The sequence below is a fragment of the Cheilinus undulatus genome, linkage group 8 (genome assembly GCF_018320785.1).
Source record: "Cheilinus undulatus linkage group 8, ASM1832078v1, whole genome shotgun sequence".
Taxonomy (NCBI): Eukaryota; Metazoa; Chordata; class Actinopteri; order Labriformes; family Labridae; genus Cheilinus; species Cheilinus undulatus.
This window is the reverse complement of record NC_054872.1, coordinates 4010220-4037697: the sequence shown is the minus strand read 5'-3', so window position 1 is coordinate 4037697 and position 27478 is coordinate 4010220. Positions and strand designations below refer to the sequence as shown.

At 41.1% G+C, this 27478-nt stretch overlaps 1 protein-coding gene across 1 annotated transcript in view; it reads right to left on the bottom strand.

Moving 5' to 3' along the window:
• Positions 1-22882: 22882 nt before the first annotated feature.
• LOC121513790 (sodium- and chloride-dependent transporter XTRP3-like) overlaps positions 22883-27478 on the bottom strand; it is a 44561-nt gene continuing 39965 nt past the window's right edge. The window contains exon 11 of the mRNA XM_041793758.1: positions 22883-24606. Coding sequence (XP_041649692.1) covers positions 24436-24606 — 171 coding nt within the window. The 3' untranslated portion in view covers positions 22883-24435. The remainder of the gene's footprint in view (positions 24607-27478) is intronic.

Below are 27478 nucleotides of genomic sequence, written 5' to 3'. Positions count from 1 at the left end.
GCAAATACATTCAAGAACCACATATGTGTACTACTGAGCATTAACATGTTTCATGGAACAGAGGATATGATGACTAGTTGCCTGTAAGTATTGGTCTTCCTGGCTACCAACCTCCTCGCTGGTGCTTGGTATGCTCGAGTTCTCTTGAGTCTCTGCCACAGACATCTTCATACTAGGCTACATACGTCTGCTATTTCCTTGCTAGAGTGTGATTTGTGTCATGTGCGCAGGTGTAATGGATCACGTACAAACCAATAGGGTTTCAGGATGGTATTGTGTTTATACTTCTCATCCAACCACAATCAAATTCACTCTATGCGGATGGCGCGATGTATCTGGATAGGTTTTTTTTTGTGTGGTTTTGTTTGAACGATGCCAAGCTGGAATGAAAACAAGCTGAAATGAAATAGGAGTAACAACGTTTTTTTTAAAATGTAAGGAGTAGAAAGTACAGACAATTGCTTGAAAATGTCAGGAGTAGAAGTAAAAAGTAGGCTGAAAAATAATTACTCCAGTAAAGTATAGATACACAAAATTTCTACTTAAGTAAGGTAACGAAGTATTTGTAGTTAGTTGCTTGACACCTCTGTCTGCAGGGTACTGGTTAGACCGGAATGAATACTGGGGGCCAAGACTGGCCTGCTCCAATCCATAGACTGTAGAAAGAATTGGACACCCTGTGTGACGTCACCTGTCTGCTTACAATGGGTGGACTCAAACAGCTCTTGACGCCAATCTGCAGCGACCTCCATATTGAAATCGTTGTCCCAACCTAACTATAGATCAACCTTACAGCCCGCCCACTAAGCTCGACTTCCTGTCAGCTAGCTAGATAACATTCTGATTGACAGAAACATAGCCTCTGCCTGTCGAGCTATCTGTCAATCAAATGAAGCGCGCCAATCAGTGGGCAGTGAGGTTTTTCCCAAATATAATATAAATGATATTGGTACAAAAAAATTACCCCCAGTGAGAGCATATGAAGACACTAGCTAATGAGACACATTTGGTATTTTGATCCAGGTTGTAAACCAGTTTATTTCTAGTGTAAAAACTGTCTGTTTAATATGTGTCCAGACAGGACTTCTGGTGTTCCTGCAGCCAGCCTCAAGTGGACACTTGCGGTATTTGAATTTTTGCACATCTGCATTGGCTTCATTTTTCAGGACCAGACGTTGCCGTTTGCTTCACACTCAAAGGAGGGAATGTTTTGTAAGCTTCAATGGATGATATCATCAAAGGCAAGGACGGAAGTGTTTTAAAGGTTTAAAGTACGACCTCATCTGCAAACGTAGAGGATGGAATGTTGATGAAGCCGGGGATGTCGGATGTTTTTTTGCCATATTGGTAGGCCATAGCTGACCTTTGGAAAAGTGGGTGGAAGTGGGATTCCGCGGAGCTCCAGAATCCTCTAGACAGCATTTCTGCTCACTGAGTCTAACACAGGCTGTAATGAACCTTCCAACGAATTCATAAAAGTCCTCAATGAGGACCTGAAGTGCCAGGATGTGGTCTACCGTAGACCTCTTCAGCGTAGAGCCCGACTGTTTGGACCACTGGTGTTAGAGCAGGGGATCATGGATCCTACATTCGTGGAGGGATCTTGCCTGGTGTGTGAGGTTACTCCAACAGTTTACTTGACAACCAGAGGCTTTTTAAAAAAAAACATTTTAATTTTTTTAAACTCAGCCAAAAATGCATCAAAACTACAAGGATAAAAATGATGTAAAAATCAATTCAAAAGCAAAAGCAAACATGTTGGTTCAAAATAAGTATAAAGGTAACAAAAATATAAAATAGTAAAAAGAAAAAAGAAGTAAAAGATAAAAATATGATCAAAAACCCTCATGAGTTGAAACCACGGAGGATAGCTCCTGGGGTCAATTTCACCTCAGGTCATAGAATCTGTGTATTCTGATTGGCTGACTCTGCTTTCAGTGAACCATGTTACAGTCAGGATCACATCGACTTCTATGTCTTTCAACCATAAACTTTCTAGTTTTTGGTTAGCACTCGTTGGCTTCTATACTGTCATTGGAAGAGGGGTTTTCTTTCCAATCAGTGTAGCTACAATCCTTAACTGGTCTGCTCACCGACAGTTATCGCCCATGTGCACGCAACTCGAGCCAGCATGTTTGAGTCTGCAAGAGACAGACGATCGGCAAACTGAGGCCCTTTTTATAACTGGTGTTGCTGACGAATCTTCATGGAAAGTCCCCCCTATTTAAGTTTAAATTTAGACAAAGTTCTACCACAGAGTCTACCACATTTACAGGACCTGAGAGTTCACTAGTTCACACAAAAAGTCCCTTGTGGTTTGACCTTGACTCTTTTCCGTTGAGATTCACCATGCTTGCAGAAGAGATCTCCCACTATGGCGAAGCTCTTCACACTTCTATCAGCAAGCCCTCGGTACAGCTATGATTTATTTATAGACATGTACACATACAAAACTAGAGAAACGTAATTATTGCTTCAAAAATGAAATGAAACATTTGTCTTATTAAACACTACTTTGGTTAAATGTTCACATGTTTAAAGAGAACCCCTGATAATTGAACAGAGATTTACACAAATTTCTGAATGAAAATAATTTAATAACACCAGAAAGTCGATTCTCTCAGCAGCTCTAGCACAGAGCCATGTTACTGATGTGAACGCAGACCAGCAGGGGAGAGGGAAGGAGGAGGCAATCATGGTTTGGCCTTGAATGAAACAATCGTTCCTAATCAGAATGTGTCACAACATTCATGACTCAGAGGTAGCTCCTGTTTACACCCCGGTTCTGGCGAGTTGGCACTACAGTGTTAGGCAGAGGAAGGAGAGGTTTAGGGCACATTCACACCAGAGCTGTTTGGTCCGCTTTTAACAAACTCTGGTCCATTTTCTTGGATAGTCCGGTTTGTTTGGAGTGGTATGAAAACTCACATGAACTCCGGTACGGACCAAACAAGTGGACTCTGGTCCGCTTGAAAACAGGAGGTCTCAGTCCATTTCCAAACGAATCCTAGTGTGGTTCATTTGAGGTGTGAAAGCAAAGTGGACCAACTTGTGAACCAAAGGCAGAAAGTGGCATAAAGTGTAATATTATACAGATTTATATGTGATTTGATACACTCAAATACATGTCAGTACCTTGCTTGGCATCTGTGTAGCCATAGCAACACATTGTAGTTGGTGCTTATTTATTTGCCTCGTGTAAAGAAAGACATGCTAGACAGCTCACCGCCTTGCTGGCTGCTTATAATGCCCCAATGCAAAAGCAGAAACCCAAAGAGCGTAAATTCAGTGTTTTTTATTGTTTATGTGGGAAAAAAAAGACTGGCGGAAGGGGGTAGATTTCCCGGTTTCATCTTCTTCTGCTCTCTTCTTGGTTGCCGTTTGTTTGTGACGACAGAGCCCCTAACAGGCACAGGTTGTAGGTGTTCAGACGGTTTGGTCCGTTTGACCAAGAGCAGTGTGAATGTGAACCAAACCAAAGGGAAGTGCAACAATGTTGCAATCAGTTCCAAAACGGACCGAGTCCCCCAGACTGTCAGGTGTAAAAATGACCTTAGATTCATCACTAACTGTGGTATCTACTGTAAAAGCCCAGCTTCATCTTGTGTCTTTATTAGTACCATTACAGCTCCAAACATTTCTATGAACATATTCTAGCAGCTGAGGGTCTGGACTGACCACGGGGAACATCATTCAGATTTAGTTGTTAAAAAGACGACCCTTTTCAGCTGAAATAAAGTTCTTTACTGCTTACACCCTGCTGATTTCATTATTTTTATTTGAACTTTTATTGTATTACACTTTTACTGAATGTTCTGGTGAACTATCTGAAGACTCAGGAGGGGAAAGCAGGGGTTTCTTCTCAGGCTGTTCTCAGCAGGAGTGGGGAACTGCTGACCCTGACTGTGGGTGTTGTTGGGTGGCGGAAGGAACGCTTTGAGGAACTCCTTAATCCAGCCAGTGCATCCCCCGAGGGGGAGACAGAGTCTGAGGGTCCGGGGTATGGCTCTTCTATATCCTTGTCGGAGGCTGCCGAGGTCGTCATAAATGTCCCGATGGCAAGGTGGCAGGTGTAGATGAGATTCGCCCTGAGATGCTGAAGGCTTTGGAAATTGTTAGGCTGTCGTGGCTGGCACACTTCGGACAGTACCTGTGGAGTAGCAGACCGGAGTGGTCATCCCCATTATGAAAAAGGGGGACTGGAGGATGTGGGGGAAATCACACTCCTCAGCCTCCCTGGAAAAGTCTACTCTTGGGTGCTGGAAAAAGGCTCTGGCTGATTGTCGAACCTCAGATTCAGGAGGGACAGCGCGGATTCCAGCCTGGTTGTGGGACCGTGGACCAGCTCTGTACCTTTGCAGGACTTCTTGAAGGAGAATGGGATTTTGCTCATTCAGTCTACATGTGTTTTGTAGACTTGGAGAGGGCCTACGATTGTGTCCCTTGTGAGGTCAAGGGGGGTACTTCGGGTGTATGGGGTCCTGGGGCTGCTGAGGTGAGCCATCAGGTCCCTAAGAGCTGTGTCTCCATCCTCAGCACAAAGTCAGACATGTTTCCGGTGCGTGTTGGCCTCCGCCAGGGCTGTCCCTTGTCTCTGATTCTGTTTGTGATTTTCATGGACAGGCTGGGGACCTTAAGATGGCATTGGGATGGTTTGCAGCTAAGTGTGAAGTGGCTGGGATGAGTGTTGGGACCTCCAAAAACGGTGGATTGCTCCCTCCAGGTGGGGAGTGAGTCCTTGCTTCAAGTGAATGAGTTCAAGTATCTTGGGGTGTTGTTCACAGGTGAGGGTAAAAGGGAGCGTGAGATTGACAGGCGGATTGGCGCAACACCTGCAGTACTGCTGGCGTAGTGCCAGACCGTTGAGGTGAAGAGGGAGCTGAGCCGAGAGGCGAAGCTCTCAATTTACCGGTCAGTCTACCTCCCAACCCTCACTTATAGTCATGAACTCTGGGTAATGACCGACAGAATGAGACTGTGGGTACAAGCAGCCAAAGTTTCATACAGAGGGTGGCTGGGCTCAGCCTTAGCAATAGGGTAAGGAGCTCAGACATCCGTAGGGAGCTAGGAGTAGAGCCGCTGCTCCTTCCTCCCGTTGGAGGGAGCCAGCTGAGGTGGTTCAGGCATCTGATCAGGACACCTCCTGGTCGCCTTTCCGTGGACCTCAGGAAAAGACCCAGAACTCGGTGGAAGGTTTAAATATCTGTCTGGCCTGGGAACGCCTCGGGATCCTCCAGCAGGAGTTTCACCATCTCTCTGGGGAAAGGGACGACTGGGTGGACTTGCTTACCCCCCTGACCCGGCTCCGGATAAGCGGATGAAGATGGATGGATGGATGGATTTTACCATATTAACATATCGCTCTAGAAATGCTTCAGTCATAAGGATGTTCTTTTACTTTAGCACATTGGCATCAATAGGCCTCAAACTCATTAAAGAGAGGGGATGGATGATTCTGAGGTGACGTTTGTCTCTACTCCAATCAGATCAGTGTCAACACCATCAGTTAGTTACTGAGAAATATGACTGACATTTAGATCCAGTGACTGACCGGCCAGATACAAGGATCAAACAAATCTGTGGAGTCTTTTTATTGCAAACCTCAAGAGCATATTTTTAACGTTCTGAGATCCTGACATTGATTTTAGTCTCTGATTTTTCCTGTCTTTCCATTCAAACCTGAGTCTGTGCAATCCATTCTCCTCTCATGCAGGTTGATTCTGCTTGTTTGTCAAACTGACTCTGATTTTTCTCTCAAAACTTTCTCTGGGCTCTAATTGTATTTCTACTCTTGGATTTGATTTTTAAACCCATTCAAACCTGATGTAGCATTTGTTATCTTTAACCTTCAAGACCTGATCCTGTGTTGTGAGAAAAAACTGAGAATTCAGACTTTAATCTCAGAATTCCGACTTTTTTCTCACAAGTAAAACTAGAAAGGCACTCACAGAGTGCAGACCTCCACCTTCAGCCCTATCTGCCAATAGCAAAGAATCCTTTAAAAACATTCCTGGATCCAGGCAGTGATCCAGATCACTCCCAAAATCCAATTCGCCACTTACTCCCTCCCCGGTGGGGTGGGCACATGGTGAGGTAAAGCAATGGCTTCACTATGTGTGGACTGTAATGGTGGAAACATTGACTGCCGGTGCCAACAGATGCACTGACAGTCTCACCCATGGACTCACCAGACGACTGGAAGTCATGGCAGAGGATGAATATTCCTCTATTCCTCCCAGCATTGTGAGTATTCTCACTACAATTCATTGCCTTTCTCTCTGTTACACGCCGACCTGTCTCCTTGACTGGGTTTGCGTCTTTCAAACTCTATAAACTCCAAAACTTTGAATAGAAACACACCAAGAAGTGCTGCTGGGATGGAAGTTACTCATTTCTGCCATCTCCTTGTGTAAAGTGATAACAGCGCAGACCTCCGCCATTAGCCCTATCTCCCAATAGTTCAGAATCCTTTCAAAAATTCCTGGATCCAGCCGGTGATCCAGATCAGTCCCAAAATCTAATCAGTTCCTTATGCCATTTCTGACATTTACTGAAAATTTCATCAAAATCCATCCATAACTTTTTGAGTTATGTTGCTAACAACAAACAAACAAACAATTGAACAAACCCACCTGATCTTACAACCTCCTTGGCAGAGGTAAAAAACACATTGAGTCTCAAAAGTTTTTTTAATGGCTGTCAAGTTTTGCCTTAATTTGTGCGGTTTCCCCACTTGAAGGGGATGGATAAGTTAAATGCAGATTTTAAACTGGATTCCACTCAAAGACCAAGCAGGTTCTCTTCTCTTTCTATCTTCATTTATTTGCAGTTGCAAGTGACAGACTTGGTTAAGAGGTAGGTCTTGAAATAGGTGAAAACCTTTAAATAACAGATTCACAAAAAAGAAGAAAAGAAAACATTATTTATAATGTGCATGCGCTGTAATTGCAAATTCATATCTTTAGTAGCAGAAACCCAACAAAATAACCATCTAAATAACCCACTGTGCATCCCTCCCCCTAAGGGTGCTAAAATAAGCATTTAAGTGCAAATAAAGTGATCTCTTATGATCCTGCTTCAATTTAGACAATGTAACCAGTAAATATTTACATTAATCATGTTTTTAACTACTGTTTAAACGTACTGTTTACAGTTTAATGTCTGCATCTTAAATTTTTACTCTGATGTTTAACACTTATTTAAACAGACCAATTTAGATACATGAAATCATGAAATGTTTTATCTTACATCTTGAACTCATGTATTTTTAAACTGCAGAATGTTTTTTATGGTTTTTACCTTTTACATTGTTTTAAATAAATTACTAAATGTGTTCAATATGAAATCCTTTCACATCCGCAAATAATGCAATTATGTCTGAGCTTAATGAGACTTAAGGTAAATTGAGGCCCTTTAATTGCACTTAATAGTCACAAGAGCAATGTACTGTCAAATGAAATAAGAAAAACAACACCATAAGTACAGCAACCACACGTTAATCATTTGAGCCACATGTAACTGGGCGACTGACCCGGTGGCTACGTAAGCATTAGCAACATTAGCAACGGCAGCACAACCATTTTAAAGCACAACAAACCCCCCCCTCCCCGACAGTCTCTATCAAGCTTGCCGTCTTACCGGCTGCCTCTCTGCTGTTCATAGACTCTCCACTTCCGCACAGGCTTGCCATGGGCAGGTTAGTTATCTTCTTCAAACTTTGTTTCTCAGTTCCATTCACTCATTCGCTCATTGTTGGCTGGTCAGCTGATGCTGCGGGATGGTGTGCGTCGCTTTTTATGGTCCGTGCTGTACGAACTCACCATATTGGTTCCTTCCGGCTGGGCGGAACTGTGGCTTTGCGTTTTTTTTTCTTTTCCCAGTTTGACTTCACAATGGCCCTAATCCTCTACCATACATGCTGGAGAACAGATAGGATAAAAATTATCTTGGTCTTAGCCTCTTTATCCTCCAAGCAGAAAAGCTGAAGGATGGTAGGTTTTTAAAAGTGAAGCTGTGATAAAGACAATCCAAAACATAATGACATTCTGACAGTCTTGATGGTAAAAGCACATGAATGTTACAAGGGTTAAAAAACAAACGAACAAAAAAACAACCAATAGGAAACAATTGCAGGATGAACCAACCATGTTAGCTCTGCCCGTTGTTGCTATGCTGTTCTTCAGGAGATATTTGCTTTGATCTCACAAAGAGAGTCACAACATTCTATCACACACATATGATGAAGTCTGAAAGCCAAAAATCATCATCAAACTTAACAGTAGTTATTTAAAAATCTATCAAAGATGTTAAAACAGTGAATCCAGCATAAATAGCTGAATGATTTGTCAACTTTTGTAAAGCTAAAGTGAAGTTTGTAGGAGGAACTGAGTTAAGAGTTTTAGGGCTTGGAAGTCGACTGATGATGATGTGTAACAGAATGTACGACATGAATGAAACCCTTTCTATCATTCCTTTAACTCGTTATCAGAGCATAAGTCTTATCCCACCTTTAACGAGGGGAGGGGTCACCTGGCTGCCTGTACACAATCATTACCCCCACCCATGCTACCCTCTGCTGAACTGAGCGTGTTTAAACCATGTTATGCAACAGTCAGAGTTTTATACAGACAAACGTCAGACTGACAGGAACATGGCTGCTAATAAACATCATTTATCACCACTGCTCTGTCCTACTTCTCTCTTACATTTGTTTACACTTCAGTACAAGCTGGTTTATTGATCTTTTAGTCACCAGGGGGCGCTGACTCCTCTCCTCCTTTCTGCTGTCTTTGACTTGAAATGGGACCATTATTGAGCTATTATTGTTGCAAAAGTATTTGCAAATGCGATCTGTGCACGCATTTGTGGATTTGTGCGCAGATCTTTGTACGCATTTGCAAATACTTTTGCAACAATAATAGCTCCATAGACCATCGTTTCCTAAATGAACATCATGCTTACCTATGCTCACCTGTGCATGAACCTATGCCCCTCCCAACCTCAACCCTCGCCCCACATTTTCCCTGTCTAGGTTAAGGGGTCCCGGAACACTCCAAACCAAGTTTTGTGGAAAATATCCCAGAATGCCTTGAGAATCATTATAATCATAATGTAGAGTTATGGTCCTTCCTCAGACTTGGAAAAGCATGCTGGCCCAAAACGTGACATGTTGCTGTTCTTTTTTGCTTTCTAGGGGTAAAGATAGAAATCAGACTGAGCCTTGAGACTGCAGACCAGGACCATAAATTCATTAGAACAGTGTTTACTGAGGTAATAAATCAGTGAGATGTAAGAACATTTTATCAGACTCCTATACAATCAGAGTGTGATTCCCTGAAGGACTGGTGGGTTATCTTTTATGCCCACTAAACTGAGTCAAAAAGCGTCATAACATTTAATACACAAAGCACAGAGTCTCTGCTCTGCTGCTGTTTGTGTGCATGTAAATGAGCCATGAAGCAGTTGTTTGGGGAAAAAGTTCATTTTAATGTAAATCAGCCTCTTTAGAAAAACGTCTTATTCACTAAAAGCCAGGCACAGCTAAGGCCTTTGCAAACTGAAGGTCTCTACACACTGGGTCTGTTATTTTAGTCAGAATTTTTCTCATGTTAAAATAGAGCTCTTGTTGTTCTGATCATGTTTGCACACTGACACTGAAACATTCGTCCACCATTATTTTTGGAACAGGTTCCACTTTTATGCAGATTTTTGCAACAGTCCAAGTCATTTAGACGGTGATTGATCAGCCCCTGCTGCTTCCTTCTCTCTCACTCACCCCCACTCGACCCCTCTGCTCCCTTCTTGCACTAAAAACCTCACCATGAACACTGTGTTTGAGCATGTATTATGAGGATATCAGCCATGGAAATATAACAGATAAGGGCAGAAGTTCGCTCTCAAAGTCTCCTAACAGAGACTAAATTAAAAGCTCCTCTCTGTCTCTCCAACTTGGCACAGATGTAAGCAAGCGGCAACCTCCGGTCCTGAAAAATGAAGCCAAAGGGGAAGAGCAAAAAATGATTATTTTGGCCAACAACATTCGCCACATTCTACAAATTTATTGTAGTATAAACAAAACACAACAGACTCGGTGTGCAAGGTTCTAGTGCGTGACGTGTTTTTAGATTACAGATCCATAAAAACCCCAAATCTAACAATGTCAGACCTGGTTTGTGAAAACTTTTAGTATGAAAAAATGATGGTCTCTTGAGAGTTGGTGCTGACTCACTCACAATATCTACTATTATAATGGATTTTGTCCCTTTTTCACACCACGTGCTAGGCTTTCTTATTTTAGTTGTGCCGGAGAACTTGCAGCCCTTTCTTTGGTCATCAAAGCCTGCAGACCCAATCAGCTGATCTGAAGATGACGCCATGCTGCGGTGGAAGGACACGTGAGAGGGACCTGCAGTCAAGGACCTCCACTTCGCCTCGGAAGTCTGAAAATTGCCCCCATATTCTAATACTGGAACTCACTTGAACTGAATGTCTCCTTCACTGTTTTATTCGTGTATCGCTGCCATGTTAATAGAGGCAGGTCCGCCACATAGGGAATTTAAAGTAGACCAAAAATACGGGAGTTTTCAGACAGACAAGCAAATCAATTTTAATAAATCATATGGTCCAAATTCAAGTATCTCTTTGCACAGACATAATGCTGCGTTCGATTGTCCTTAGAACTTTGAAAGATCCAGGTCAGAAATTCCGACTTCCAAGGTAAATGCGTTTCATTGCGTAAACTCAGAAAACATGGCCGGCCGCAGTAAGCTGATGTTTGTTTCGATGTTTTCGAGGATCAAATATTCCTGCTGGGGAAATAAATTAACCACTTGAGGGAGAGAGAGAAAGAGAAACATCATATGCTGTAAGTATGACTTGAACGCACCAGCGAGGGGAATCCTGCATGCATCATTGAACTTAAACAGGCATCAAAGCGAGCTGTGCAGAGGCCTGTACTGTAGTAACACAAATGCTAAATTAGACGACACATAAAAGTAAAAGTTGAGGAGAAAGTGACTCTGTTTACCTCTCACGGTGTGCGGTGCCATTTTGCGATCACGTCATTCTGCTTGGATCCTACCTGAAATCCCGAGTCGGAGTCCCGAGTTGAAGGGCTGTTCTATTGCACTTTTCTGATTTGGAGGTCGGATGTATCCCATTTTTGAGTACAATCAAACGCAGCATACGATGCGACAGGAGATTGGCTGGCCGGACACCAATGTCACTGCCATGTTGCCAGAGGAAAGTCTGCTATGTCATTCAATACAGTAGACAAGGATTGTGCAAGTTTTCCAAATAAAAAGCTTAAACGATCAGATCAATACATATATATTCAAAATAAAAAATATCTTTACATATATGAAACTGTATAATACTGTTTATAACATTATTTAATTTAAAATCATGGTACATCTTTTTATTTAACTGAAAAAAATACAAGAAAGCAGATTCTACTTTTATGTTTCACTGTCAGTTATTATTTTGACACGGATCATTTATTATAAATGATTAATTGAATCCATGTAATCTCGTCGTTTGAGCTTTTTATTCTGAAAACATGCACAATCCTTGTTTACTGTATTGAATGATGTAGCAGACTTGCCTCTGGCAACATGGTGGTGACATCAGCATCCAACCAGCCAGCCAATCTACAGTTGAAGATTATGTCTGTGCTCACTGATACGTGAATTTGGATCATAAATCGATTTATTAAAATTAATGTAATGTTATCGCTGTGCTTGTTAGTCTGAAAACTCCCGTATTTTTCGTCTACTTATATCTCCTTATGTGGCGCACTTGCCTCTATTAACATAGCAGCGACACAGAGAAAGAAAAAAAAAGAAAAAGACATTCATTTCAAGTGAGTTCTGGTATTAGAAGACGAGATATGGTGGCGATTTTCCCACTTCCTGTGTGAAGTGGAGGTCCTCGGCTGCATCCAGGTACTCCCGGAACAACTGGAGGAAAAATGCACGCAGTGGGAGTTTTGACACGTATTTTTTAAATTTAAAAATACATTTAAATTTTTTTTTTTTATATAAATTTACTTTAGTCTTAAAGATAAATTCATTAAATTTGGTCACGTTTTAGTCGTTTGGTCGCTCAATGACACCAGTGGTAGAGTACATTTACTTGAGTACTGTACTTAAGTAACCTTGCAAAGCAGATGGATACGCCCGTTTCCTTGTTTTTTACTGGCAAATCCATCTCGTTAAGCTCCCGTCTGAACCGTTTGGGCCTGGTTAGACAGTGACAGGACCAATCAGCGACGAGGGGCAGTACTTTCAGGCACGGCAGAGTCGTTATGTAAACAAACAGCAGCAAGAGCTGGTGCAGTTATGGAGGAAGAGATTAGCATGGATGCTGCTTAAGCGCCAGTTTTATCAGAACTTAATGACATGTCTTCATGAAAAGAAGAACAAAGAACAGCAGTGAGTTGTTTTCTTTTCAAAAACGACAAAAGTCGTGTACTTACATGTCTATAGTCGCCATGTTTCACGTTATTCCTCACTAGCTATGCACGCAGAGCTCGATAGCAGCTACGTCACGTGTTTTGTTGCTCTTATTGGCCCGTGGAGATGTGACAGACAGAATGTTCTTCCAATCACTCTGAGTTTTTTTCAAATCCTCAGCCTTTTCTCAAATGTTTCCTATTGAAACTTTCCCAGATGGATGTGTGAAACACATCCATCTGGCATGTCAGGTTAGTACTTAAGTACATTTTTTCAGTATTTGTACTTTACTTGAGTATTTGTCTTTTTAGAAACTTATGACTTTCACTCCACTAGATTCCACTAGAAAGACAAATATTGTACTTTCTACTTCACTACATTTTCTAGGAAGCTTGTTGTTACTGGTCCTTTTAGGTTCAGCCTAGCTTTGTAGTCAGACGTTGGTGTTTTTCTTTTCTAAACGCAATTAGCCACACACTGTGGTCCTCACTGAAAGGAACCAATCACAATCACCGCTCACACCTGGAGGGGATTTGCAAATAGGCTACGTCCTCACTCTGTGTAGCAAGCTCTCCCGCCTTCATTCAAACAAAACTCGGCAACGATGTTGAGATTTCAGAAATGAGGAATGATTCATATCATTTCAAATGACTTCTGTGTACACCACGAACAAACTACATTTCTGCATTGCAAGAAAAAAAAATCAGATGACAATAGTTGTCCTAATTGTTTTTGATTGCATTTTTATGGTGAAGTTTTTACAGGTGTTTTTATGGACTTTTTGTAGCAGAGTGGTTCTACATGTAAGTCAGTACAACATTAGATGGTTTCAGAGAGTTACAGGGTTCTCTAAAAGCACTGAGAAAACATTACAGCAACGTACTAATATTAGAAAATGTACTTTAGTACTTTAACTTGAGTAAAATTTCACCGACTTTAACTTTTACTTGAGTAAGATTCGACCATGAGTATCAATACTTTGACTCAAGTACTGGATGTGAACACTTTGTCCACCACTGAATGACACTGATGAAGTCAGAGGTAGCTGGGGTGGAGGAGGGATGTAAAAAGCAGCTTGCAGAGGGAGCAGCGAAGTGTAGACAGGCTTTAGAGATTGCAGCATGAGAACGATTTGCCAATAGCATGCCAAAAGTGCATCAGCTTGATGAGCTGACGAGGACTTTCTGTAGATCATCTGATTTCAATTATTTGGCAGCACTTGACCCCATAGCCTGCCTGAGCTAACACTTTACACTCGATTTATTGTGAGGGGCTATTTTGTAGAGATATGGTTTTGGTGTGCCTTAGACAAAAATGATTGAAAACCACTGGACTAGATATATTCACATTATCGTACCGTTACGACTCAAAACGTTTCTGTACATGTATTCTATCAGCTGAGGATCTGTGACCGTGGCTAACTCAGCTTACCTTAAAAACAACAGTTATCGGCTTATTCCTTACTGATTTCTGTCACTCGTTTTTTCTCCAACTCACCCACCAAGCGAGGGTACGGGTGTCTGCAAACTATTCAGGGGTGAAACGTACGAACCATACCAAGTACTCAATCAAATTGGACCACCTGATGGAAACACGGCTATAGACTACATAAAGGAATAATCCAGGTCATGCACTCCTGCCACATGGGGGCACTATAGGGGTCAGCAGAACCATGGCTCACTTCAAAGCTAATCTGCAATAAATATAGTTCTTATTAAATATTCACCCTACGACTTAGTCCAGTCAGTAATCTCTAGCCTGATGCCCACACCTGACACGGTCAAAGCGATATGGACTGATCTCATTGTTAAATGCTTAAAGTTCCATTCATTTTGGAAGGAAAAGATATTTTTACAAGAAATATTTGAATTAGACAGCGATACAGATTTTATTTCATTTTGTTTCAGCATCCGGCTCCTGCAGAAAAACTGGCTCTTGTGAAAATGGAGTTGATGACCCCTGACCTACAGTAACCTCCCTATTTAGGTGTTAATTTTTCAGAGTCAAAGAAAACAGAAGAAATGAGTGTTTACAGAGTCGGGAGTCCAAAACAGCTCAGAAACAAACGCCGCTTTCATTGGGTCAGGAATCCAAAGAGGATTGGAGGATTCTGTGAGGTCTGTTTGTGTTCACAGTGACGTGATTTGTAGTAACAGAGCTCAAGACAAACAGCTGAGTAAAAACTCTAATCCAGAATATTCCTACACGATGAGTCGATCGGTCAGGTGAGAGTTAAACTTGGTTTCTTCCTCAGTGTTAGATCGACCTCTTCGTGTGATTCAGAGCCAATAAAGCGAAGTTGGAGATGCTCAAAGGTGGAATTTATGAGGGGACGGTGAGACAGAAAGTGCAGAATGGCGCAGAGATGACCTGCAGAGACCAACATCCAGGTGTGAGCCAACGCTAAAGCTCACAGAGTCTGTTTTTTAAAGGTCAAAGCCCCCAGAAAGCCCCCTTCATATCAGTCTAATGTCAGATTCCTATAGATTTACTGACACAATGAAGTGGGGGATCACTGTGGTTAAATGTCATGCAGTCTGAATTGTGTCAAAAGAAGGGGTGTTAAACTGGGCAGGGATGCTTCCTGTGAATCTTAGCTGATTATGGGATGTCATTTCAGACATTTTCTCTTCATGTTTGCAGCAGGAGCTCCTGAAACGGTGAGCTGTGTTTACTGAGGTAATCCCCCTATCTAGCTGTTATGTTAACACCTGACTTATTGATCAGATTAGATAATAACAGCAGAACCTTGGACAGCCTTGGTCTGACGGGATATGCTGCACAAAAGAGTTTCCTTCATTTATGACTTTATTGTCTGCTTTATCTCCTCTCAGCCGTGGTTTTATCGTCTTTATTGATCCTATTGCTTTATGAGACTCCTGACATTTAGTTTCCCCTAAAGCATGCATGAATCAGTCTCTATGTTTAGCTTTTAATCCGGCTAACCTGCGAGGATTGGTTATTGCGTTGTCAAGGCTGAGAGATCAGACTGCACGTTTATGACTATTAAAGGTCGTTTCCACCAAGCAGCCCGTTCAGTTCGGTATAGCACGGCACGCCTTTTTATTGGTGTTTTCAAAAGTTGGAAAAGGTCCCAAAAAACATACTCTTCTTCCTTAGGGGTACTAATCTTACCTATCGGTCCCAAAAAGAGCTTCATACAACAATAGGGGTTTGCACTAACGCCACTTTCAGCACGCGACACGAACGCCCAGCAATACAAAACTGCAATACAAAACCAAGCAGCAACCTTCGGTCCTGAAAAATGAAGCCAATACGGAAGTGCCAAAAATTGCAATACCGTGAGTGTCCACTAGAGGCTGGCTGCAGGAACACCGGAAGTCCCGTCTGCACACATGTTAAACAACTGGTTTTGATACTAGAAATAAACTGGTTTACAGCCTGGTTCAAAACACCAAACGTGTCTCATTAGCTAGAGTCTTCTTGTGCTGTACGGGGGGGGTGAATTTTTTTTGTACCACGATTGTTTGGATTATATTTAGGATGAAAGCTGATTGCCGCGTCTCATTTGATTGACAGATAGCTCAGCAGGCAGAGGCTCAGTTTTTGCCAACCAGAATAGTGGGCGGGCCGTAAGGTTGATCCAAACTTTGGTTGAGACCACTATTTCAATATGGAAGCCTCCACAGATTGGCTTCAAGAGCCATTTGAGTCTGGCTATTGTAAGCAGACGACTGACGTCACACAGGGTTTGTCCAATTCTTTCTACAGTCTGTGTACAAATCAAAAAAGTCTGCCCTGAGAGGAGTGGGTGAAAACACTCTGCTTGTTGTTTTGCTGCATTTCACTTAGACAGTCCCGACATTCTCTCACATACACACATATGGTAAAGAGAGAGCCAAACATCATCATCAGACTTTGTCAGTAATTATTAAATCTGTCAAAGACAGCAAAAAAGTGAATCCAGCAAAGATAGCTGAATAGTTTGTCTGCTTTTAAAAACCAAAATGAAGTCAGAGTTTTAAGGGAGAGGCCAGGAGCAAGGATACGTAATCGGAGCACAGAGAACATTTTTGGCTCTCAGACAGTTTTCTACATGCATGAATCTTCCTGAACTTTTGGAGCTGTTTGTTTTTTAACTCTTTCTTGTCAGGTTTGAATGTTTCCAAAGATGATTGTTATTCATGTTTCATCTGTCACAGTCTGGTTTTGTGCGGGCCGAGACTACGTAGTCTGGCATTATATGGACCATGTTTAACTGACCCTCATGGGCCCCCATGCTGCGAGGCCTCAGAAAGCTTATTTCAAGGAACCATCACAACATTAAAAGTCCTGTGGTGTGCTTTGGTGGATCATAAATCCAGTCAGAGTTCCAGAGTGGGGAGCGGTTGTGGATCAAGAGTGAAAGATGTCTTTACTGAAGAGTCGGCAGCCTTTCAGATCAGGTCACTCCTTGGATCTCCTTGTCGTTATCAGCACAGCGATAACTTTTGTTCCTCCCCGTAAATTCAGTCGATGGACTGTTGCAGCTTCCAAACAGTCCTACAGATGGAAAATATTCACTCAGTTAGGCTTAATATCAAGCAGGAAGAAAAAACTACTATCATTTTAAAAGTCACACTTTTAAAAGGCCTGGTAAATGTAAATAAATGAGAACATCCTTCAGTAACAATAATGATCCATAAATATGACTATATCACAATGTGTTCATGTCTAAACTTGCTACATTCATGGTAAGTTCCAGTCAGATTGGACCATGCACAGCTGAGCTATGAGCTACTTCCTGTTCCTTACAAATATGCAAATTTGAAAGCTCGCCATGGCCACGCCCTTTTAGTTTTAAACACGGTTTAAACAGCTTTCAATCATTGAAGTCTTGTTTACCAGTGACTTCAATTTGAGCTGGATTGGAAGAACTCCCTAGGAGAATGAAATATTTAAAGCATCCCTGGAAATTGACCGAAATGCCCCAATTTTGACTAATTTATTCAAAATGGCAGATTTCCTATTGGAGCTAGTGTATTGCTCCAAGAGGCTTTATTGTAGAGCATGTCAAGCCAAATCTACCCACCAAATTCCATTAACCTAGGACAAAGTCAAAGAAGGGGGCCTCTATATTAAAAAATGTTTGTGGGTGCTGTTGAGCCAATCTGAAATAGGCACAAAGTAGCACTATTTTCACAAGACCTTGTGCACTGGCAAAAATTTCCTGACTTTCTGAGTTTGCTGAGGCCTTCAAAAGTCCAATGAACTACAAGCAGAATAATAAACCCTTTGACCGAGGTTTGCCCCCAAAGGACCAGAACTGGATCCGGAGGTGGTGCCCATACATGCAAGTTTTAACTGTTTCAATTTCAATTGAACAATTCTAACGTTTATCTTTGGACGGTCTTCAATCCAGAGTGTGGAGATGCATGAACAATGATTGGCTCATGGTATCAGAGGGCGGGGCTAATCATTAGGTGAAATAAGATCTATCACATCCTTCCTATTCCTCCTGATCACTCTGTCCTCACGTTTGTGACGTATTTTGTTGATAATTCTCCTGTTTAGCTGCACTTACATAAACCGGTTTAGCGTTTAGCATTAGTCCTCTTCAGAGTTCATTCTTGTTTTCATATTAAGGATTTTAGCACTCTCTCTGCCTGTTTGCTGTGACGGGGATCAGAATATGCAGAAACAACCAGATTAAGATTCCGGCTCAGATTAGTCCCGGTGAGCGGGAGGAGAGAGGCCTGCTGGGTGAGCTGCTGCAGAACAAACCTGCAAGACATCTAGGAATGCTACTCCATTCAATCAGACACAGTTTTTAGTAAAGACCTGTAAAAGTCTGTAGGAGAACTGGTTCTGCTGCAGTCTGTGCAGGAATACTGCGGCCCAAACACAGCTTCAAAAAAGCAAAATAAAAATGTTGGGATGCATCACCTATGACTGATGGACTGAGGTGAGGTGAAATGTTTTGATGTGCTAAAAAATGTAAAAATCATTCCGAGCATCGTCTCCGGTTGCTATGGAGCCCAAAAAAGACCTGGACTAAAAAAGTTTACTGTACTCACACAAAGCCCGTCCATGCACACAGGAACGTTTCTAATGAGCTCCCATAACTATTTTTTCTGCACATGTCCCCTAAAGCAGGGGTTCTCTACCTTTTAAACCTGCGACCCAGAAAATAAAGGTGCCAGAGACCCCCCCTGTATCTGGAGATGTTTGAACACAGGCATGCACAATTCAAGAATAGTCAGGTGCAGACAAGGTCGCCCATGGGGGGGGGGGGCTTTAAATGGGTGAGCTTTCCAGACGAACTGGGGGCCCATGGAGGTCTGCAAAACCATGGGCCATTGTATAGTTAAGCTGTCATAACCATGTTTTATATTTAACCTGATTAATAACCACTCCTATCAAATAAACTAATACATTTTTGTATTCTTTAGTGCCCTAGTACAGCGGTTCTCAACTGGTGTAGCAAGGCACACTAGTGTGCCTTAAGGCAAGTCTAGGTGTGCCATGGGGCCACCTTGTTGGGATTTATTGATGATATCAGTGCATGTGTGTTGGATCAGTAGCACTGGTGCTAGCATCCTGGCTAACAGCTACCTCATTAAGAGCTGAAAGCATGGCTAGCTATTAATTTGTGCAATTTTTAATCAAGTTAATCAGTTTTTCTACCCATTTTTGCCATTTCTTATTACTACTTTTGACCTATTTTTGCCACTTTTTTTTTTTTTTTAACTTTTTACCACATTTAACCCATTTTGCTACCTTTTTTTTTTTTTTTTTTTTACTTTTTACCACATTTAACCCATTTTGCTACCTTTTTCTTTAGGAACCTTTTACCAAATTTAACCCATTTTGCTACCTTTTTTGGAACTTTTTGCCAGATTTAACCAATTTTTTGCTACCTTGTAGCCACTTTTCACACAATTTTGCTACTGTTTGGCCATTTTTTGCCCACTTTTGCCCTATTTTCTTATCACTTTTATCCCATTCTTACCACCTTTTTACACTGTTAATCCTTTTAGGCCGATTATAACTCTTTTGCCACTATTTTGACACTTTCAACAGGTTTTGGCCAATTTCAACCCATTGGTTGGCCACTTTTTACCAATTTTTGCCCATTTCTGACTTTGTTTAGCCACTTTTTGCCCAATTTTGCCATGCTTTGTCATCACCTTTAACCCATTCCTGCCACCTTTTGCCCACTTTTGCCATCTCCATGATCCCCCTGTTGTCTGGGCCCCAGAAACCTCTCCCTTTTATCTCCCCTTTTAGGCCACCTTGACTGTAACATTATTTTAAAAGTTTATTTTGTATTGATTTAAATATGGTGTGCCTTGAGATTTTGGCTTAACCTTAGGTGTGCCTTGGGCAAAAAAAAGTTTGAAAACCACTGCTCTAGTAAATAGCCTTCTTAAAAATGTAAATCCCTTTTCTTAAAAACAGATTTAAAATTGGTTGAAAATAGCTAAAATTAGGTTAAAATGGCAAAAAAAATGGGGTAAAAGGTGTCAAAATGCAATTTTGAAACAAACAAAAAGGTAAAAAGTGGCAGAAATTAGACAAAAGTGGCAAAAATGCAAAGATGGGTTTTAAGTGGCAACAATAGGCGGAAAATTTGGTGAGGTGATTTGATAAATTGCAAACTGACAAAAATTGATTAACTGAGGCAGAAAATAGGCAGAAATTGGTAGAAATGGGTTAAACTGTCAAAATTGGGCATCACTAATAGTGAAATGTGGCTAAAATTGGCATAAAAATGGTTAATAGTGGCAATAATGGGTCAACAGAGGCAACAATAGGCAGAAAGTGGCAAGAATTGGTTTTAATGTGGCAAAAACAGGCAGAAAAAAAGCATAGAAAGTGTTTAGCATAGAAAAATGGGTCTAAAATCGACAAAATTTGTAGGAAAAAGTGATGAAAACAGGTTAAAATTTGGTTAGCTGGTATAAAGTGCCAAAAGTGTAATATGTTCTTGTTTTTTTGGAGGCATCTGGTGACCCAGCTCAGTGTCCTGTGACCCCCAAGGGGGTCCCGACCCCCATGTTGAGAACCACTGCCCAAAAATAGGGTTGACGCTACTATAAAGTTATGATGATTCTGGGTTAGATTTTCCTCTTCCAACCAAAGTCAGCAAAGACTCAAAACATCTCCAATAAACCTGTTTTAACAAGTTTTCCTTTATTTTGTTTTTTAAAGGTATATTTTTACTTTTACAGCTGCAAAAACCACACAGACAGCACGTTTATTATGAACAGAAACACATTTAATAAAAAACAATCACAGTTTGAAACCATGAAAACAAAAAGCTAGAAACAGAGTTAGATCTCTACTCACAGGTGTTTGCTTTGATTTTTAACATCTTTTAGTAAAACAACTAATTCATGATAAAAACATTAAAAATGTTCTCTGCGCCAATCATCAGATCATTAAAGAGACAAATATCTACATTATGTACATATTTTACATCGTTTAAAGGTTTTAGAGGCTAAAGTTCAGTATCAAAGTTTATATTTGGCACAGTGGACGAGAAATGCTTTCTGTTTAACATCTGTCCCTTATAGAGCTCAACAGTGATCACTCACGTTTTCACAAGAACATTTACACATTTAAATCCTCGTGTTAATAATTTCAACCAAACCAACCAGCAATAGTCAAACGGCGTACGAAAAAAGAGAAAGAGGCACCAGTACATTAGAAATAGAATTATCTATTGATGAATACCTGTAGTGTGCTGTGCAGATGAAGTATGTGGAAGTTAAAGGTACACTATATGGACAAAAGTATTTGACCGCCTCACCATTCCACCAGCAGGGACTGTGATGACATTGTATTCAAATCCATGTACTTTAACATGGAGTTGTCCCTCTTTTGCAGCTATAACAGCCTCCACTCTTCTTGGAAGGCTTTCCACAAGATTTTGGAGCGTTTCTGTGCCCATTCATCCTGCAGAGCATTTATGAGGTCAGGCACTGATGTTGGGCCCGAAGGCCTGGCTCACAATCTCCATTCCAGGCACTGGATGGGGTTGAGATCAGGACTCTTTGTGGACCACTCAAGTTCTTCCACTCATCAGACTGTGTCTTTACCGAGTAGAAAAGGCCCTTCCCCAAACTGTTGCTCTCTCTGGAATTTAAGTTTTCTTTTAAATAAAATTGACAGATAAAAGCAAGGTGTCTGCAACTCTTTCAAAGCACAACATGCAAAAATCTAAAATCTTAACAAATTTGTTTGACTAACTTCTTGTTAAAAATAAATCCTCGTATGTTTAAAGCCACTGACAAGTCTGGAATGATTTTAAATATCTGAAAATGAGATGTTTATCTACATTTGTCATGTGAATGAGGCCTAAAGTAAGAGTTCAGAGGTATTTCTGACTAGAAATAAGATGGGCTGATTTTTGCAGGTGTAGCTATTTGCTGTTTAAGCTAGTGCTTCTTCTTATGAAGTCCAAGAATAGCAGATCAGTGCTGGTCTCGACCAGTCTTGATGGAAAATCCTGAGTCCATCCATTCTGAGACCAAGACAAGACTGAGACATTAAAAATGTGGTCTTCAAAACCAAGATCGTTCTCAGTTACAAAAACACTACTCCACAGAACACATCTGCTCTGCTCCACAGTCCAGTATCAGTGTGCTTTACTCCACTCCATCTGACGTTTGGTACTGGACTTGGTTATGTGAGGCTTGCATGCAGCTGCTCGGCCATGGAAACCCATCCATGAAGCTCCTGCTGCAGTTTTAGTGTTTACATTAATGCCTTTGGAGATTCAGCACTCTTCAGCGATGGAATCAGCGGAGACTTGGAGACTCTAAGGATCATGGGCCTTAGCAGTCGTTGACCCCGCTCTGTGATCTTATGAGGTCTTCCGCTTCATGGCTGTTGCTGTTGTTCCTAAACTCTTCCACTTTCTAATAGCATCACCTACAGCTGACGATAGAATATACAGCAGGGATGAAATTTCACCAACTGTCTTATTGCAAGGGTGGTATCCATCACAGTACCACACTTGAAGTCACTGAGCTCTTCAGAACGACCTGTTTAGGATCTCAGATGTTTGAGAAAGGAGACTCATGGCTAGGTGATGAGTTCACACTTGTGGGTCTGATTGAAACACCTGGATTCAATAATATAGGTGTGCATGAATGCTTTTGTCCTTAAAGTGTACCTTGGATGGGAAGTTCTCACACCCACCACCACAGAGAAACTGAAGGTGATTTTTAATACATGAGCTACACTGTGTAGCTCTGCAGATAGCAGATACCAGCCTCTTTACCAACAGATACAAAAGTAGATATCAAAAATACTTCATATGTAGGAAACAGTGATCATTTGTACATTCTTCTTACAAAGCAAACATAAAAACCTGCTTATCACAGCTCAAGACAAACTGAATTCACATTTTTGTTAGAAGGCCTTCATCTATCCAAAAAGTTCCTGACTAAAAAGTTTGTTTAAAGACGACATGAAAATAGTTAAATTGATGAAGCCGAGTGTCTGTTTTATTGTATTAATGATGTCTGTTTCTGATTCACAAAAAAATAATGACATTTTCAGAAATTAAAGAACATTTTTACACTCAAACAATACTCTGAAAACGGGCTCATTCTCATTTTTGTCAAAGTTTGTGATGACAACCACAGTCACACAGATCCACAAAAACACCTGAAAATGCCGCAATAAACACGGCACAGCTTTAAAGATATACATTTATAAGAAAAATATGTGACCTTTAATTTTTAAACAATATGGAGTCATTATTGTTGCAAAACTCAGGTAAGATCACAACTGATTTTTAGACTCAACTGATTTTTAGACTCAGATTTTTTTTCAAACTTTCCATTTCACAGATTTCAGAGTTGTTGCAGAATTCACCATTACCCCTGAAGTTCTGTTTAAAGGAGGAAGGCTGTCTGGGCATGAGCAGCACAAACTCAGGAGGACGCCATTGTTGTTGAAGTCCGTCTACTGCCACATGGAGTAGAACCACAATGAACGCGTGCACAAAAAGGTAAGTTCTTCAGGATCTGCGTACTGTTGGTTTACTTTAGGATAAAAACTCTGCTGTTTTTAAAAGTTTGCATTGTCAGGCATGCCGCTATCGTGTAGACTGGCGGGCAAATCCCTACAAAAGATCCTGTTTTCAGCTGAAATAATCATCGTGTAAATGTGGTAAAAGGTTAACTACAGGACAGATTTGCTGGTGGCTTTAGTGCATTAATGTTTGATAATCCTGCTGAAGTTTAATCCCGCTGTGAGATTTTCTTTCCTATGAATAAACAGAATTTGACCCTGAATAAGCTCACCTCGTTCATTTGGACACATCCGCATTTAAGGCCGAATAGAAAAGACTTTTGGCTGTGTATAAAATATAAAAGGATTTCTAACAGTCTACAAGTCATTACTCACTGAGTAAACTACATATCTACATACATTCATCATAATATGAACACTGATAAACTAGTGTCACATGAAAACAGCTATCATTTATGGAGATGTTTGGGAATTAGATAAACTACATTTATGCTAAATAGGTTTGCAGTTAAAGGGAAATCCAGCCTAGCTGATCTGAACCCAGTTTTTACATGTTTTAATTTACTCAGATTAGTTTGTCTTGCAGAGGTGAAACATGCTGTAAAGTCTGCAACATTCTCCAGGAGCTGTTTGGATCCTGAAGTCTGGCACCAGTATGGTTCTGGTGCTAACACTGATACCTACTAGGCTGAACTGGTGCAGACTTATGCTGCAGACATTACAGTCTGTTTCCCTGCTGCAGCCTCCAGATAAACATGTACCAGTTATCTGAGGAGCTGCTGGAGTTTCCCTTTAAGCTGATCAGACATGAGGAGTGTTAAATGGAGTGTTTAATGTGGCTCAGACGTCTAACACTGACCGACAGGATGCCTAAGAACACGTTCACTGTAGTATTTTATAAAACATGAAGGTGACCTCTGATGGCGTGCCCTCCGTCTGATCCCTGATGGAGACTTTCAGGAGGACACAGAGGAGTCTGTGACGCTTTGTGTCTTTAAGCAGACAACGTGCTGATCGTACGCTGTCTCTCCGGACGGTTCCCCTGTTTCCTCTTCCTGCAGAAGACGTAGAGAGCGGTGAGAGGAACGCAGCTGACCGATGACACCAGCAGCAGCCCGATGAAGAGCTGACCGAACACCGGGTACTCTGTCTCCACCGACTTACCCTGAAGAGACCACAGGAAGAGTCAAACCAAGCAACCAGTAAAGGCCAATTCTATGCACCAACATGACAATATATGAGAAAACGCAACAGAACTACAATCCTAGCCTGGTGGTAGTAAAGGTACAAGATGGGCTGGGATGCTCCTTGACCTTTGACCTCAAATCAGTTCATCCTTGTGCCCAGTTATTTCGACATCCTCTCACAGAACAAATATTAACTGGCATCATGAATAAATAATAATAGAGATGTATGGCTGTTTTCCTAAAACTTTGCACAAAGTCCAGGCTAATCATTTTCTAGCATACAGTGACTCAGACCATTGCCATGGCAGCTACCAGAGGTCAAAGGACTATGGGAGGAACAAACCTCGTGTTTTCATGGAACATTAGGGGAACAAACACGTCAGTGCTAAATTCTACATGCTGCAGTTTTAATGGGTTAGTGGTTTATGAGTGTGGTTTCACACGGCAGTTTGCTCTTTCTGACCCAAGGCAGACCACAGTTTGTCCCCGTTCACACCTGTAGAGGATTACAGAGCCAAAAATAGAGCATGGGGGTCCAAACTATGGCCCAGAGGCAAAATGCAGCCTTTTTTAATGGCACACAGCACATTACAATGTGAAACTAGAGTGTATTATACTTCTTAGTTTCAGCACAAAGTGGTGCTACCATGCTAATTCTGTAAACAAACATTTTGACAAAAACAATAATTCTTTGTGTTTTTTTGTGACTAAATTGAGACAGCAGTGCAAATGGTAAACATACTGGCAACCAAAATAACGATATTCTGATTTATAATATCCTTATTGATTACAGTAGCAAACAGCAGAACTAATACCATTCCAGAAGTGGAGCCAGTGGTAGCCAGCGCCTCCCAAAAATCCTAAAAATGATGATAATTTTTTGCCTTGCCTTGTCAATCACTAAGCATATATTAACTAACATTTTATTGGTTTTATTAACTGCCATACCCGGAAGAAGAGGTATATGGAACCATCCTCTACACTTCTGTATGTGGCCCCTGGGAAAAAGTTTGTACAGCCCTGATCTAGAGCCTCAGAAGACACGCCATGGGCGCACCGGGTTAGCCCACCTAAGGTGCAGATGCATTTAAGCACATTCAAATATTTTAAAGTGGGATTAAAGAAGTGTTAATTCTGGCAGATGTTTTAAATTTTAGTCTTAGTTTTAGTCTTTAAATTAAATGCATTTTAGTCACATTTTAGTCATTTCTACCCTTTTGGTTTTAATCTAGTTTTTGTCGAAACGAAAACATTTTAGTCTAGTTATAGCCCATAAAATTCCTCACATTTTAGTCTTTACTTTTAGTCCAAGCACTCATTTTCTTGCCTAAATCTGGTACCAAATCATGGTAGTGTGTTCTCTGCACTCTGCCAAACCTGGGGTCCCTGCTTTCTACAGCTGAGAGGCAGAAGAGCTACAGCTGAATTGTTTTTTGACAGATTTACCACCAGTGGAGAATTATCACAGATTTTAAATGTCCAATGAAAACTACATTATATTTTAGTCTAGTTTTAGTCATTTTGACAAAAACTAAACTTAGTTTCTGTCAGTTTTAGTCATCACAGATCTATTTTTGTTAGTCTTAGTCTAGTTTTTGTCATAGAATAAAAGGCTGTCGACGAACAGTTTTAGTCATAGTTTTGGTCTCAGACACGTCTCCTGAGAAATCTCAGTCATTCTTCTTTGACAAATCTCTCAAGATCCTCGAAATTTGATGGTCTTCTGGCATGGACCTTGATGTTCAGTCCACAGATTTTCAAAGGGATAAAAGTCAAGCTTTGGTTAGGCCAGTCTCTGAGGTTCACTTTGGTCTTCTGGAGGTAAATCTTCACCAGGAGCCATGGATGTTTGGGTCGTCGTTGTGTCAGAAGACAAATCCACAACCACGACCCTGCTGACTGCTTGAGGGTTTTGTTCTAAATCTTCACATATCCTCCTTTCTTTATGATTCCCTCCACCTAATTTACTGTTAACTTGAATGATTCTCCGGTTTGTTCTTACCTGGTCTTTCATTACATTATTTATCTTTAAAATATCAAACATTTTCATGAATACGGCTGCTATCATGCCACACTTTTAAGATCGCATCTCTGGGGCTGGATAGCTTAGTGCAGGGGTGTCCAAACATTTTCCATTGGGGGCCACATACAGAAGGATGGTCATGGAGGAAAAGGTTGTCGACATTTTTAGTCATAGTTTTAGTCAACGACCTTATCACTAGACCATATCACTGGATTAAAATGCCACTTAAGGGTGAATAAACTTGATTTGACACCTAAACCAAGTGAAAGTAAAAATTCAAACAACAAAAAACATTGAATTTGCTGCTGTACTCTGTTGTAAAGATATGATTTAAACTTCAAAAAAGCCAAGACTCTATATCTCAGAGCTTGTCTCAGTATTTAGTCCCACCCTGCAGCAGCTCTGTCTGATAGCGGTCTGTAGGGACTCTGTTGTGTAACATCCAGGCTGACCTAATGCTCTTTGCTCCACGTCTGCTCTTTATGTTTCCGTCTCTTTATATGTCTTTATGTAAACTCTAACAGAGCTTTGTGTGTTTCACTCTTAGGGCAGAATTATGTTTGAAAACAGCCTCTTAAAGTTGGTCAGCTGATCCACCTCCTCCCGATACGTTCGGTGTTTGTGGATATCAGCTCCTGCTTCAGCTTTTATCACTGAACCAACCGTGATAACGACCACCTGTAACATGTCCAATAAAAGAGAGATAGAGGGAGGAAAAACAATGCCATAAAATCCATTTACACTGATTTGTCTTAGTGATGTTGTGCCATTCAGCTGATTCTGTGAGATCTGAAAGCGAGTTTCCTTTTTTATTTCCAACTTTTGTT